The sequence below is a fragment of the Netta rufina genome (assembly GCF_964035555.1).
Source record: "Netta rufina genome assembly, chromosome: 19".
Lineage (NCBI taxonomy): Eukaryota > Metazoa > Chordata > Aves > Anseriformes > Anatidae > Netta > Netta rufina.
Window position 1 is genome coordinate 909,207 of NC_140143.1, and position 16,780 is coordinate 925,986.

Consider the following 16,780-nt stretch of genomic DNA (forward strand, 5'->3'; position numbering starts at 1 on the left):
CTAAACTTGGGAACTGCTGGAAACTCCTTCCTCAAAGTTCTTCCCAAAGGCACCACGAGCAGGGCTGGGGGGGCTGTGTGGTAATCTGGATGTTCCTGGGGGTGTTCACCCGATGGTTCCTGTGCTCAGAAGTGCTGGGGAAGGCTCGGGCAGAGCCAGAATTGTCTGAGTAGAGCCATGTAGTAAGGATCTGACTTGGCAGATCGTTAATGGGCTGAATTGAGTTTTTTGGTTTAGGATCCAATTTAAATGAGCCGTAGAACACAGTGTCTTGTGGTGTGCCTTCTTTAAAGGGTTTTGGCAAAAAAGCGATTTTCTCTACTAGACTGTGGAGGTGTGATGAGCTCGCTTGTCTATTTTAGTGATCCCTCTGCCTTCCCGTGAAGCTTCCTATTTGCTTACTTGATGATCTGCAAGCTGTCTTTTTCTAAATTGGGAGCGACTTTGCCTTGATGATCAATAGGTTACAGCATAAACGTGAGTACAGGGGTAGTAGTAATCAGCTGCCTTCTCTCTGTTGTAGCACGTTTCACGTGCCTGTTACAGTAAAAGGGAATCTCTTTAATGAAGAGAGCGGTGGTTACAGCAGTCGTCATGGCCCAGAGCTCAGCAAAATCAGGCCCTGAGAGAATTCATTCTCAAAGAACATTGAGTTTTATTTTTGTAAATGAAGAGAACGAAATAAACTGAAGACTTCACATTTGCTTCTTTCTGCTTTCACTGTGAGCTTGAAACAAGTAACTTCAGAGCAAGATGAGTTGTGCTGATCACATTGTGCGTGTGGACAGCTTTATTAGGTATTGTTTGGACAAATTTGCCATTATGTATAATTACTTTTTGCTTAAGAACAAGACTTTTTCCCCCCTCCTCCTGATTTCACTTAATTTGAGTTGCGCTCTCTTGCTTTATAAATAATTCCTCTCCTTTTGTTGTTTTAGCTGACTTCAGGAACTCTCCTCATTTGTTTTCTGTTTCTTTAGAGCACTGTTCCCCACCGATCATAATTCTGTGTTGCAGCCGTGCTTGTTTTGGTCAGCATTCAAGGCCTCTGATACCTTTCTGTAGCCGCTAATCAAACTAAGAACACGTAGTGGTTCCCCTTCCGTCTCCACTTGACTGCTGGCTTGTCGTGCTTCCCAGCTGACTTCAGCTTCCTTTACTTGTCTGCTGCTACCTTGCTCCAAAAGCCACCTCTCATTGCCCCAGATGTGCGTTCTTCTCCTCCAGGTGCTCTTGAAGGATTTTCTTGAGGGCTGGAGGGGTGTAACTCATCTCTTGCTATGATTTGCGAGTGTGGAAAGCATTTGATAAATTTGCTTGTCCCAGCATAGGCTGAGCCTATATCTAAACTAAGAAATTTTTAAAGGTCTACCAACCAGAATGTATATTTGCTAGAGATGCAGATAAACCTGTAGCATTTTTTCCCTGTGAATCATGAAAAAACCACAGGCTGGGGCAGGTTTTGCGCTTATACATCACCTTGAGCACTCCCTGCTAAGGAGTGAGCCTAACTCAACTATAGCTACAGGAAATGATTCCACTAAGGTTTGGGAAGGGAATGACTTTTGGAATGACTTTTTTTTTTTTTTCTTCGTTGCTCTAAAAACCCCAGAGTTTATAGAAAATTAAAGATTCTTTAGAAAGCAGGAATCCAACAAGAAGGAAGAATCAAATAAGCAAAGTAATCAGCAGTAAATCTAGGTAAAGTAACTGAACCACGCTCGCCCCCTTTCATCTGGAGGGACTGCTCTGAAGACATTTAATCTTTCGTCTCCTGCTTTGCTGGACTACATATGCCATCAAAGTGACACTGCTTTGATCTATTATTTATTTAAAGTATATTTTTAACACAGGAGGTTTGGAATTATGCTTTGTGTATTGAATTAAATCGCACAGCCTCGGCAGCAGTCAAGTCGTGAAACTTGATTTAAATAAAGAGGTTTCAAAGATACCAGGTTTTACTGACAAGTTGCTACCAAATTCAGAATATTTAAATGAGGCTACGCCGTAGTTACATTGATTTCTAAAATAAGTGGCAAGCAAGAAAGCCAGTTGTAATAGTTTTACTGTAGCATTTTTTTCTTGCTGCCTCATAACTTGCTGAGTGAGAATTAAATCCTCTTTTTATGAGAGGAGGAATGCACAATTAGGTTTCTATGGAAATGCAGATTAAAACGGTGCTGCATACAAATGCCCTTGCTTCAGAGAAGTAGAGCTCACCTGCCTGCACGGTGTGTGTTTCGTATGGCAGGGAAGTTAATGGGGCTGATAGCACTGGGAGCTTGTGCACATTATTTCAGCTTCAGGCGGTTGTTTCGGACTTCCCAACCACACCTGCACTGGAAGGAGCTTGGCTGCCCGCTGATCTCCTCCCTCTCCTCCAGGGCCAGTTCAGGGGGTGTCTTATGAATCTCATCGGGGTGTGAGGTCACGTTTTGGTGGCAGCCTTTGCTTCAGTTCTGCTTATTGCGTCCTAAACGTTTGTCTTGTGTTGGCTTTTGCATTTTCACAGGCTGTCGGCTGTGTTTGTGTGTAAGAAACTCACAACCTGGGAATTAGTCTGGGGCCTAAACCAAACGATGTGTGCCTTCTGCTCTTCCTCCAGTGTGTGGGTGAGCTCCTGGGCTGGCTGGGAGCACTCCGCTTATTGCTGTGGAGTGGCCCCTGGAGCTGGGGGTGGTGTGGCTCCGTCTCCCCCCCCAGGCTGTGGCTGCAATCCGTGGCGGCTTGATGGTTACTCAGAGGGGCAGCAGCTGCCCTGCGAGGTGTGCGAATTGACGCCAGGGTAGGGCACCTGCTGCTTTACAAATGGCTTTGGAAATACAAACCAAAACAAAGCGACTCGGCTTCTCCCACCGCCGAACCCCCTGCTGTAAGTAATGAGCGCTGTCGTCCAGTTACGGATTTGTCTTCTCTTACCCAGAGCAGGATTCGTTTTGAATTAAGATCGTTGGGTATTGATTGAATCGAGTTGGGAAGCTCGCACTGCATCTGTCTACAGACACTTTTCTGTCTAAGCAGAGAGGACTTGAACAGCTCTGAAGAGTTTTTGCAAACTTCTTGCAGGATGATACGGAACTTTTTGTGATGGTTCAATGTGCAGAGTGAATGTGTAGTGGGGGTACATTTGTCTACATGTCTTAAAATCAAGCTTTATTTTTTTTTTTGTTTTGTTTTTTTAACAGACTGAAGCCAACATTTGGACTCTCTCAGTTCATTTTATTGCTGGTAGAGAGGTGTTACCGCGGGTGGGCAGAGCCCTCGTGCTGCAGGAGATGACCAGGTGGCAGCCAGGCTCTCGTGGAGAAGGCTGTGGACCAGTTCTGCTGACAACTACTCCTGTGCTGCAACTCTGGACACGTTGCAGTGCTTCTGAGGGTTACGCGAACCTTTAGGAGATGCTTTGTTAGGGCGTTTCTGGTTCTTAAGCTTCTCTCTGCCTTGTGCAGGTAGAGAAGTCCCAGGACAGCAGCCTTCCTTGGAGCATCGTTTCTGTTTTTCTCCATGGGTCTTTTTTTTTTGAGAGTTTTGGGGGTGTTCTCGTTTCTTCTCAGCTGCCTTGCTTTAATTGGCTTGCTGCTGCGCTGATCTTCTACTTGTGAGTGTTTGTGATGGTGACTGTTAGCACAGTAAGGCCACTGATAACCGAGGGAGGTCATTGATCGTTCCTTGTGGCTCAGTTTTGAGACAGACTTGCCTAGGAAGGAGAATGAAGGGTTCTTTAGCCAAAATACATTCAGGAACATTTTCCTGATCATCCTAGGCAGCAGAGCTCTTCAGCAAGTTGCTGCGTGCTGTGGGTCCTCAGGTTTTCTGCCGTATTTTGCTGCTTTGCTATCCCGGTGCCTCAGCCAACTTCGTCGGTTTTATTCTGAAGAGCAGCTCTGCCACGCGTGGTCACCTCCAGTCCCGGGGGACACCTCGGGATGGCGTTCCCTCCTGGTGCTGTTCTCAGGGCAGGTCAACAGACAGTGTGTGTGTGTCCTGGGTGTCTGACAGTGACAATGAATCCTGGGGCTAAGAAGTGTTTGTCAGGCAAGCAGTGAAGCCGGCAGTGGAGGCCTGCTTTGTGGAGCTGTACCGGCTAAAGCAACGTGCTGGGCAGCGCGAAGCTCGGCGGAGATTTCGTGGTATTGGTGTGGGAGACGGGCTAGAAAAGGGACACAAACACGAAGGAGGAGTTGAGCTGGGAACCTGGTACGTGCTGTCACAGCAAGCACCGACCTTTCGGACCACAGATGGTGGAGGCTGCCTGCAGAGGTATTGCATTATTAACGTTACCTTGAAGTTTTTCTTTGCCTTCTGCTATTTTTATCACCGTGGAGAAGCACACGGATGTTTTTTCATAACAATGTATTTCTTGTAAACTTCATATAAAAGCTTCCTTGCAATGGGAAGCTCTTGGTGAAGATGTCACCTTGTAAACGTTACAAAGGAGCTGGAGAGGTTTCGGCAGGCCTGGTGCCCCTCTTGTATCCTGGTAGCTGGTCTGCTAAAGGGAAGATCTGTTTAAAAAAGGGAAGAGCAGTGCTCAATTCCCAGTCCCTGCTGAGTGGGACCAGGTCACAGCCTGGGGGGCCAAGCGCCCGCGTGGCAGGCAGTGCATCCAAGGGGCTCTGCGCTCCTCCGCCCGCTCACCGAGCCTCCCTGCTCCACTTTCTGCTTTCTGTATAAATTATACAGTCGTGTGGCTCTCGCTTTTGGATTTTTTTTCCTGCTGTTCTGAATCGTAACGAGCACCCTGGGGAAGCGAGACGCGGGTGGCTTCGCTTCAGACAAGCGAGAGCCGAGCGCTCGATGGAAGTACAGCGAGCCACGCTGCTTCTCTTGTTTTCCTTCTTGGCATCAGGATATGGGCTTATTGGTATTGGGCTGAAGGAGTTTAGAGGAGAGAATGAAGCAGCCGAATAATATAAATGATATTTGGTCATGCTGGGTTTGCGTACATCCTTACAGGGAGGCTGATTTAAAGGATGATGAAGCGGCGGTTTGTGCAATTCTGGGGGCCACGTAATAAACGTAGTTAGAGGTGGATTAATGCTGTCAGAAATGCTGGTTAGGGCTTTCAGCTTTGGTAGCCGCTCCCGGGTTTGCCAATATTTAAGGTGAATCGAAGGGGAAACTTCTGATTAGAAGCTTCAAGGTAACGTGTTTCCCATCCAGCTGTGGGCCGTTTGCCTGGGGTATACGTACCGGGAGTGCTCAACACCACGTGCTTTGCCTGCCAAAACATCTCCCGCTGCAGAATTTTAGAAAAATGAATAAAAGGTGGAAAAATGCAGGATGGCTTCTGAATGTGGCAATATGGAAAAAAAAAATAAAAAAAATGAAACCCAAATCCTTTAGTCTCTTCTTCAGATAATTATAAGCACCTCACTAAGGTTTTTGTCTCTATGAGCTGTGTCATTTCAGAGGTCTGCGAGATGTATCCAGGTTAGCGACATGTGAAGGAAACAAAAAACAAGGACTAAACATTTTGTTAGGGTTTAGTTAGTCACTTGGATGTTTTTCCTTTTATTGCTTTTGGTTTCAGTATTAGAAAGGACATATTATATCCTAATATTGATCAGGGACCCTGAGTAGCATATTCCCATATTTTAATAATACATTTCAGTTGGACAGTGACTAATTTAAGATGCATAGAAGTCCAATGATATCCATTTCCATGCTGTATAAAAGAAGAATGAGCTGTGGAAATAATAATAAAAATAGTAATGTAAAATCTCTAAGTACTGTTCTATTAAAAAAAAAAAATGTAATCAGTCATGCCTTGCTTAAAATAGTTTGTGTTAAAGAGCAGATAACGAAACTTAGTTGAAACCCTTCAGAAGTTATAGTAGACTTCAACACACAAATTATTTAGCTTCTACACTAAGTAAGCGTTTTACTGTTTTTTCTTTCCAGATGAAGACTGTTAGTGTTGCCTTAGTTTTGTGCCTAAATGTTGGTGTGGACCCTCCTGATGTGGTGAAAACAACTCCGTGTGCCCGTCTGGAGTGTTGGATAGGTAAGTCTTGAATCTTCTGAGCTCCAGATAACTGCATTAGTCTTACAGATACTGAGGTGTAGCATATATGGTAATTGCAAAGTTGTCGGTTTCCTGGACTTAAAACTAAGGTGAACAAAAGGAAATCTGGTTTATGATTTTTCCATGTCTATACGAGTTAATTAAGTGTCCAGCAGTATCAGCTGCCATAGGTCATCTCTCCTGCTCTATTCTAAAATGAGATAGTATGGAGGAAAAAAGGCTGCTAATTAGCTACTTACTTATAAATCTACAGGAATTAAAAATATTAAAAAATGTATCTAAGGAAACCTTTGAGCAGTTACACCTTTAGACTGCTCTGCAAAGGTTTAAAATAACCCTGCCTCATACAGTTGAGAAATAGGTCTTTAACATGCGTGGACTTCACTGCAGTTCGAGGTGACTGCTCTGAGGCTATTTGACTTGGGTACATAAATTCAGAAAACCTGGAATTATTCCCAAAAATCTCTTGCTAGCAGTGCTAACACAAGGGCTTGATACTTTGATGCAGCATTGGATTAAATTTCTATTTTTTTCATTAGGAAGTGAAAAGTTTCCTTGGTTTTGCAGATTTTCAAGATGAGATAAATCTGAAATAATATTGAAAGGAATTACCTTGTGTAAGAAAACTAAGAGATTTGGGTTTTATCTAGGAATTGAAAATGTTCTGTCTTCAGCGAGTAAGACGCAAAGCCCTGTAATCCCAAATACTGAGCCTTATAATGGGCTACAGTAGCAAATTAATCATTGTAGAAACTGAACTTCTTAAAAAAACAACTTTCAGAACATTTTGTTTCTAACCTGCTTTATGAATCTGCAGTGTCTCATTTTGTTTTTTAAACCAAAAAATGCTGATGACTTTAAAGCAATTAAAAAGCCATGAGCATGCACTAACAAATATGTCTCTTCAGTGGAGAGAACAGCTCTCATTTCTCACTGATACATGGGTAGAGAGCAAAGAGAATGAGAGGAGTGTTGCAGAGTCATTAAAGTTATTAGTGATTATCATCAACAAAGAGAATTTTGAATGCAGTTTTTAAATTAAATTTTTAGTGTGTGTACACAAGCACTCGTTTCCATTTCTACTGTTTTCAGAAATGTAAAGTTGTGTAATCTGCAAAAACACCCACTGGTTTTTCTGCTGTACAAGAGTCTTAAGGGAAACAGAAGATTTTCTTCTCTTGTTTGCCTCTTGGAGTGGCACCTTATAGCAGGAAGGGCATTGTGTAGTGCTCGGTACTCCGAAGGCACTCCAAAGTCCACTAACGGTATTCCTCTGCTGTCAGAGTGGATCTGAAATATTTTACATTTCTTTTTTTAACATTCAGCTTGGTCCTTTTGAAGGACTCAATAAATAAATGTCTGATGTATTTATGCTGCATTTTTGTTGTTCGAGCAGTAGCTAATGGCATATTAACTAACAAAAGGTCTCACAAGGCAGTGTGAATCCTTTTAGTAGCATCAGTGCCAATGCTGCTGTCCTGCAGCTCAAGGGTCTCTTGTGAAACTTGCCCTAAAAAGCAAGGGGACTGGTGCAGTTCGGAGTGACAAAGATTACTGCAGTATGTAGAAACATTTCTGAAATGTATGTCAATGAGTGCTGAAACTGCAGGCTTTATAGAGAGGACCGGAGAACTCATTTTCGTCTGGTGATGCTCCTGGCTACACTTGTGGAGCAAGAGCTGAAGCTAAGCTGAAGGGAATAGATTGTCTGCTTAGACTTCGAGAAGCCTATTTACTACTGCTGGTTATTTGTTTTCAGTCTGTCTGGAAAAATGTGAATGATATATTACCTTAAATCATTCTACAAAAGAATACGATAACTTCAGCAAAATCCTAGTTTTTGTGCATTTGAGAAAAATAACTCATAAAATCTTGCCTTCATCATGCTTTATTAGGTTTTGTTTCTAACAGTATAAGGTAGAGTATTCATAAAGTTGATTTTAAAAACTTAATGGAATCTGTTAATTGCTTTTAAAAATGATTTGTATTAAATTGCAAAATATTAGCTTCTAGACATTTTTTTTTTTGAAACTGAAGTGTCAATTATATGGCTATGCTTTTCTGAATGAGTACATAAGCTGAAATTGTATTGCTATGGATTGTGGTAATTATCTAGTGATAAAATTAACTTATTAAAATGGTTATATGTTTGATGATAAACATTTTTTTCTAATGAAAACAAAATCTTGCTTCATTTACTACCATTGCTTACTGCTTCAGAGACTACACCATTTGTAATGTTTGTGTGAGCTATTTCAATTGTTGTTATTTACTAAAGAAACATTTTTTTACTATTTTTTGGTAAGTTGAATGACTCAATTGTGGTCAAAAAGACTCATGTGTATTTTGTTTCTTAGATCCCCTATCAATGGGTCCTCAAAAAGCTCTGGAAACCATTGGGGCGAACTTACAGAAGCAGTATGAAAACTGGCAGCCAAGAGTAAGTATTCCTTGGGCTCCCCCTCGGCAGCTATAGGCGCGACACCCCTTCATGGTAGACTTTCAACTTAGAAAACTGAGGTGTGTGCTATTGTGTGGCACGGTGCTCTTGCAGCATTTGTTGCTTCTGTCATCCATCAGGATGAACACATTCTTGCAGGCTGTCAAAATACCAAGGTTTCTAGCGGATACTTCTTGGCTAGCACTTCTTCAATCATGTGTGGGATGTTTTAGATAAGAACTCAGCTGTAGAACTTAATTTTTATTCTCCTGTCTTTATTTTTGAGATGTTCACAGGTTTTTCATTTTGAGTTTGTGGTTTCATCTGTAATAAAAATATTTGGCCTCAGCTAGTTCAAAAGTATGTGTCCCAGCACTCATGGGTATTTTCTTAATCTTGTGATGGGAAGAAGTAAATGTTGTATGTTCAGTAGCCAAGGAAGGCTGTTGGTTTGGTTGTAAAATGTAACTTGAGACCTTTGGTAACTGCTAATTGTATCTGTATAGAACTAATACAATGTGTATATAAGTTTTTGAAAGTGACTGCTTTGGATACTAGTAACAAAGCAGAAGTTAAATATGCTCCTTACTGGTTATTTATTTTCTGCTCTGTAACATTTCAGTATCACTTCTGAGGGAAGTATGTTACTGCTGGGTGTTTCAATATCCACAGTTTTGTATGTCTCAGTAAATAAGCTACATAAGATCTAAATAATGTTTGAAGTCTGCAGTATTTTTCAAATAGGTACAAAAACCAAACTCTAGAATCATCCTCGCTATTAACATTTCCAGGTGCATTCTTGTCCTTATTGGTGTGTTGTAGGGTATACAGATAAATATTGCTCTTCAAAGTACCTACACTATTGGCTACTAAAGCATAAATTTATGATTATAAGTAATGTGTAACCCAAACAGAAACAATAACTTCACTGCATGAACCTACTTGTAGATTTGCCTTTATTTTTTTCCCCTTATGATGCACCTTAAGCTGATCTTCATTTTAGGGAGATGTTCTAGAGGGGACGCTGTTTGATCTCTTCATTTTAAATCGACTTCAGTATTAATGAGCAGTTTTGTCAGAACTGGGACTATATTTGCTGCTTCTAACATTGCTCACTACCTTATTTAATGTATGACCAACTGACTGTCTCTGTAATGTTTGTTGGTGGATGGTTTGAGTGTGATCTGCAACTGGCAAAGTTATTCCCATGTTCCTGTCCTCAGTATAGGAAGAGTGGTTGAGAAGGCGTTTGTGTTAGTCGTGTCCTTAGGTATCTTCAACCGATCTTCCTATTGAAACTGTGCTGGGTTATGTTTGTTTACTCGTTTCTTCGTAATTTATAAAATCAATAAAGATAGATCGCCGCTGCCAATGCTTTGTGTGAGCGTGGAATTTACCAGCTCTGAGGGTCTGTTCCTGCAGGGAGCTGCACCTTCTGGAGAGCTGGGGGGGGGGGGGTGATTTTGTTTTCTTTCCCCACGTCTTCCATTCCTTCATAAAGGACCAGTACTTTCAGATAAAAGATAAATGGCTTTGGGGTTATCTTTGCAACAGTAAACAATTTTTTCTTTTGCCAGATGCTGAGAATATTTTTCACCAAAAAAGAGTTGTTGGTGCATGTGGTTTATAAAGGATGCTGGTGAAGGACTTCATTGTATTCTGAGTCCCTCTTCTGCTTTTTAACTCAAGCTTGATGGAAATAATATATGCAGAGCAGTTTGAGAAGAAATACATGTAATGCAGGTTCTTTATTTCTTGCCTGTGTGCGATACTTCCCTACCCCCTTGTTCAGGGTTGGCTGATGAGAACTGAGTTCATCGTTCAGCGAAGGCTGGATGTGTTACCTGAAGGAGAAGTGCTGTATTTAGTGGCGAGATGTTTACATTGCTAAATCTGTGGGTAGCTTTCTACATAACACTTCAAATGTGAATATTCGGTGGATATGCTTTTTTCCAGAAGTGTTTGGAAGTATACTTATATAAGAAGGGTTTGTCTTGAAGCGTGTAAGTACGGTGTATATTTAAGACAGAAGAATTTACTTTGGTGTTTTTCCTTTTGGTGCATTGGCAATTTTTTTAATCTATCTGGCAGCCCAAAGATTTGGCAGAAAATATAAACAGTGCCTGCGACCGAATGGGAGAAGTAAAACATCTTGATGCAAAGGTGACAACAAACCTTTCTCAGCTCTTTAATAACAGAGTCCGTATTACTGAGGATGAGGGACAGGCATCGAGGAGCAGCAGGTACTCTGTGTGTGGGCTGACCTCACGCTGCCTTGTAGAGTTTGCACAAAACATGAGGCAATTACTGAACTCAGATGTTTGTGTGCAAGGTGCCTGGTTCGTAGCAGTAAATCACAGCCCTTTGAAACATTGCGAAGCTAAACACGTACCGTTTTATTGCACTCTACAGGGCTCTTGAGTTTTCTGCAGTAATAAAGAGAAGTTGATGTGCCATCTGCAATAAAACAATAGGAACATTATTGAATTTCCTAGACCTTTCATATAAATACTAATACATCTAGTTTTGTCTAGTTCTCAGTGTTTTGGAATGGTTGAAGAATTGATGGGAAGAAGACAATTCTGGGAAGACTAGGCAGTCTGGAAAAAGACCAAATCATTAAAATCTTCTGAAATAGTCGGTGTTACTGGCTTGTTACTGTGGGTCCTTAAGCTAGGAAGTGCCTAGCATCAATATCGTATTGTGAATGCACAAATAGTGGTATCTGCTGGTAAATGGCTTGTCAGTCCTTCCAGTACTGTCCCAATAATAAATGCTGTGTGAAAAGTCCTTTAACACCACTACCAGTGCAGCTCTTGTCTGCTTGTAATTGTAAGATGATGTTTGAATAAATTCCCATTTTTGTTAAATACAAATGGCTTAGGTGAAAAAGCCTTAGAAGGGACAAGGATGGAAATTCTTTGTTTCTGGGAGCTCCCAGGCTGCACAGCTGATGCCAATTTCCCTCTAGGTCTTATTGAGCCCCTTTCTAAATAATTTATCAGCTTGCCATTGCTTGAAGTATTTCTTCTGATTAAATTTAAGACTTTGCTTTATTGTTGTGTAGCTACATAAATTTGTGTGCTGCAGGAGTAAGAAACACTTCAGCCATTCTTTCATCTGCAAAATACTGCAGTTAAACAATATTCAGTCATTTCACTGCAATTCTCAAATGAAAATTTTACTGGGGGAAGCAAGTAGGAGATGACAAAGCTGCAGGCATACAATGAAGAATTTATCTCTGAAGGTTTTTGTCTGAACAAGTACGAGGCCTTGCAATTCGGTGCAAAGATGATTGAGGAGCTACTGAAAAAGTGGGGAGAAAAAAATGAGAGCCCTTCTCCAGTATTGCCATGGGCTTTGAGTTCCACTGGGCATGGAAGGGGTTAAACCTGAGGGTAATCTGGAAGGGAGGCTCGGTGATAGGGGATAAGGAGGGCTGCCTAAGCAGCTGAGAATGAAATGAGGAAAAGGTAGGGGAGGCTCAGAGCACAGGACCCCATAGTGCAGCTCCAGGGAAAGCCTTCCCTGCAGCTGCCCTTCGGGTGTTTGGGGGAATCTGCGGGCTCCTGGATTAGGGAATGGCTGGAGGAGCTGAGCAAAACTGGGGCTTGCTGGTTACAGGACCCAGGGTGAAGGTTTTGGCAGGCAGTGCCAGGAGAACCCCATGGAAAAGGAGAGCCTTTAGCCGGACAGCGCCTTCCATCACTTTAATTGCCTACAATAAAATGTGCGTTGAGATTCTTTTGAAGATTCTTCATGTGCTCAGTACTTAAAGTATTTAGATAAGATATTGATCGCATGGAAATGGTATTTCTCTGCTTCTGGTCTTTCATTACCCTTTGCAGAATTCTGCTTGGGTCAGGTGCGGTGCTGTAGTGAACAACCAGCAAGGGCAATACTTTGCCTGTGCTGGCAGTGAGTAACAAATATTTCCCGTGGTGTTCGTATGCACATTTAGTTTTGGCAGCATCACGTGTTGCACCATTCAAAAAACAGGGACTTCCCTGTTTTTAGAGTCTGATGACTTTTAACTTAGGAATAATGCTCCGTGAGTTCAGAGCGTTCCTGCAGTGATGCAGTAGCCAAGTGTGGGATTTCATCAGCAGAAGCTGTTGCTGAAGTCCCAGTTCACATCCATTTCTGGGCAGAGCCTGGGACTGGGAGCTCTTTGCTGTGAGCTGGAGCAGAGGGGTTAGTGGAGAGGATGAAGGTGCTGCTCAGCTTTCTGCTGTTCCTGCAGGCTGGTTTGAGAGAATTTTTTCTGCATCCTCTTGGCTGCAGCTGTCTGAACCAGGCTGCAGTACCTCTGTATGAAAAGCACCAATTACCCCGTGTAAACATGGAAAATGCTCCTAGATGAGGTTGGCCTGTGATTTCTGGCTTCGTGCTTAGAAAGGTGCCAGACAATTTTTTTTCCCCCTTCTTGTAATAAAAGTCTCATTACTTGGCTTTCTGGCTTTCCAGGACCATTACTTGCCTTTGTTTCCATTCCTGTGCATTTACCTTTGAATGAGAGCGGGGCTGTGCAGCCAAAGGCAGACTTGCAGGTTGAATGATGCGCGGCTTACATAATTCAGGACCTGGTATGAAGTAGTCTGGAGCATATGCTCATTAAATTTGCATGGAATTACAGCTTTTTTTTTTTTTTTTTTTTTTGTCAGCTATGGCTTTTGACCATCTTTTTTAACTCAAAACTGCCCAGAAAATACACAGGGTGTTATTTTTCCCCTTTCTCTTACCACACTCAATTTTGACACTTCTGCTGTGATTTCTACTAGTCCAGAGGAATCCCAGTGGCCCTCCTACACCAAATGCTTTTTACAACACTGTTCTTTATTCCCTTACAGAAACTTTCCCAGTCCTGCCACTGGAAGGTCAAAAAATGCTGTTTGTGATCCTTCCTGAGCAGAGGTTAGGTTAAGAAAGCCATCTCAGAGGCGCTTACATACCTCCGTTGCTTGTGAAGTGCCTTCTTAACAGGGGGGGCGGGGGGCTGGTCTCATCTAAAATCGGTGTTCTCCATTTTTATAAAACCTTTATTTTCTTGAGAGTTTGTGCCATGCGGTTGTCTTTGCACAGCTAGCTGTGAGACAAATGAGGGGTGGGTGTTTGTGTCTCCCACAGGGGGGGTTCGGTAAGGCTTAATTTCGTTGTTAATGGTACCACCGCTGCTGGAGGAAGGCTGGCTTAAGCAAGGTGCTGTACAGATGAAATGGAAGCAGTGCTGCACAGCTTGTGACCTGAAAGAGATTCAGAGAATCACAGAACGCTTTGGGTTGGAAAGAACCTGGAAGCCTGTCCAACTCCAACCCCCTGCCATGGGCACCAGCCCAGGCTGCCCACGGCCGCGAGCATTTCCAGGCACGGGGCATCCACAGCTGCTCTGGGCAGCCTCTGCCAGTGCCTCGCCGCCCTCTGGATAAAGAATTTCTTCGAATAGGGCTGAGGTAGACAAATAGGAGGGTACAGAGGGACCGTAAAATAAAAAATAATAGCAATCAATGTTATAGGGTCTTAATGTACCAGAAGCCTAAGTGTGCGTGTTGGGAGATGTTGCAGCATGGTATGAGACAGGAACAAGCAGCAAGTGCTTCCAGGGGAGTTTTGAAGATGTGATGAGCAGATGGAAGAGAATGTACTGAGGGAAATGGGTTTGGAAGAGCCCGGAGCGTAAGGTCGTAGGTCAGTTCTGTTGGTATATGAGATCAGTGAAAGAAGTAAGATTTGGAGGCTTCAGAGAGGAGGAGCACCAGTAGAGCTTTTTGTAATTCTTAACAAAAATTGGGGAGCAAGTAAGAGTCTTCTGAAATGCTCAAGAAGGAATTTTAAATGAGTTTTGGATCATTAGCTAGCGAACTGACGTAAAGAGGATTTTGGTGAGAGAAATTTTTACACCCTCTGATAAGTCAGTTAATGGAGCACGAGAGGTCTGTACCCCTCTGTAGGATGTAGCCACAGCAAGGTCTGTTTGTCATCTGGGCAACATCTATTTCTCCCATTCCCCCTCCTGTCCTTTAAGGCCAGCAGCTCTGGGACTTCTTTACTTTGCAGTAACCAACACCAGCAAAGCCAAAGAGCTTCAAATGTTCCATCCCACAGAATTTGTTTTCTCCCAGCCACTTGCCTAAATAAAACAAAGGAAGAGTCGGTCAATTACAGTATTGATTTTCTTCTAATTCAGGTGCTACACTGTTGTCTCTTTCTTCTCTCCATTTCCTTTTTTTTTTCTCTTTCCCAAAGACAATCATCTCCACTAATGCTGTGTTTTGATTGTCTAATGGGACTTCTTGTTAGTATTTCCTTATAGCTCCACCTGAATGGACCTCACGGGAGTGAAGGAGAGTGGCCTGTGATGGGGAATGAAAATATCTGGTAGGGGAAGGGCTAGAGAGGTCTGGAAGGCCAGACTAAATGTATTTCTGGTTAACTTTTGGAAATGTTGGCTTGAAAACAGGTATTGATAGTTGAGAATTTCTGCATCTGTAGCCTCCCTGGCACTGAGGACAGTGTGTAAATAAACGTTGTGGGCGCTGTCACGCAGCAAGCTGGCTTCTGTTCCTGATGGAGCATCAATAAGAGAACTGCATAACCTAGATTAACATCGCATATTAGTAACGTATCTGAACTCATTAGTCTGGCAGATCAAGGTATGTCCTAGGTGTTTCCACGCCGTTAATCTATGTGGCTGCACCCATTTTTCCCTCAGCTCAAAGACGAGCTGGAGCTGAGGAGCAGCGACTGCAGCAACCTTGCACTGACACGACGGCAGGAGCCTGGCCTAAGGGAACGATGAACTCGGTGCCAGTCCCCAGTGGGCATCCCTTTCCCTTCCCCATGCAGCATTAACAGAAATGTTCGTTGAGCTATGGCTGTATCATTGTTTTCTTCTGTGTTGTTTTTTTTTTTTTTTTTTTTTCCCCAATTGAATATCATATGGTGTGTGGTGCTTCCTGCAGCTTGCTTCCACCAGTGAGTGACAATGTCTGGGGAAACGTCTCATAGAATAGAGAGAAATTATATATATATTTTTTTTCTGGCAAGTCTTCAAGAAAACTGATGCTTTTCTGATCATCAGAAGGAAGAGGCTTCTTCCTTCTTTCTTCTCGTCTGCTTCCCAACAGTTTTGTCTTAATTTAAAAGGAAGCACAGCCAAGATACTTGAAGATCATTTGAAGCGTCTACCTCCTCGTGCATGTTTTCTGTTGTTGATGCTGTTGTTCCCCTCATTAGATATCTCTGGGCTTTGATACGGTTTCTGAGGTTTCATTCCTTGCATTGCTTCCTTCTGCCTAATTAATTGGTAGGTTGCCTGCTGCACATCAAAGGTTGAGCATTTCCTAAAGAGTAACTACTTAAGCACAAAAACTAATTGGACACATGACCTAATTATTGGTCTCTCTCTGAGTCATACTTTTCCTTTATTTCTGTGGGGTTTTTCTTGTTAAACAACAACAAATACTAATTGCTCCTGTAAAAGAAATATTACAGAATTCCAAAGAGGGAAATGGAAAAATGTGTACTTGGTCTCCTTATTCAGTAGACATAGGAACAGGTAACAAAAACGGAAGAAGGAAAAAAGGGAAAGAAGCCCAACGCTGTGACCTTGTTTAACAAAACTAGGTTTTCCTAAGGGGGCTATGTTTGTTGTGTTTATTTCCCAAGAGCTGCTTGAGTTTGGCAGCTATTTTGGGCTCTGCAAAATTTTGCTGTATCAATCCTTTGCTGTCTTGTTAAAGATCAACTGTCTTCAGCAAAAACTAGCATTTTTTTCAGAAAAAAAAAAGTTTGTCAGAGAACCGGGGCCAACAAGTATAACGGCCAAAAGCAGTTCTCATTCCGTCTGAAAAGTTGTTGTGGTGTCGTTCTGAGGTTGATTGTTAGCCCTGTGCTGATTTCATAAAATACTCCTCTGAAAGAATGGGTAGTTTAGCCAGAAAAACACAAATTGTGAGTATGATAAATAGTGAAAAACACCTCTGAACTGCTGAGGGCACAGGGACAAGAAGCAGGCTCTTATTTTACCTGTTCCCTTCCCCTGCCACACACTTCATTCGGGCAGCATTGGGCCCGCCTTGCCAGGGTGGGACTCCCTGACACTACCTCTGAAATGCTTTTCAGGTGCTGGGGTACGGTCCAGGACCTCCTAGCAATATCAGAATCCTTTATATGAATGCAAGAGTTCAGCAACTGGGCTTTCTCTTGTTTTGCTTTCCATAGCCTTCTGACAATGAGACCCATCCACGTGCTGTGTATTTCCTGGTTTGTTTTGTATTTTGTCATCAAAGCGAGGCCCGAATTGGCGGAGAAGC

General features: G+C 42.6%; 1 protein-coding gene across 2 annotated transcripts in view; it reads left to right on the forward strand.

The window, feature by feature from the left end:
* The window catches only part of RPTOR (regulatory associated protein of MTOR complex 1), a 135,973-nt gene that overhangs the window by 1,498 nt on the left and 117,695 nt on the right, over positions 1–16,780 (forward strand). For both annotated transcript variants that reach the window (XM_084298491.1, XM_084298492.1), the window contains exons 2-3: positions 5,905–6,007; positions 8,386–8,468. In XM_084298491.1, coding sequence (XP_084154617.1) covers positions 5,905–6,007; positions 8,386–8,468 — 186 coding nt within the window. The remainder of the gene's footprint in view (positions 1–5,904; positions 6,008–8,385; positions 8,469–16,780) is intronic.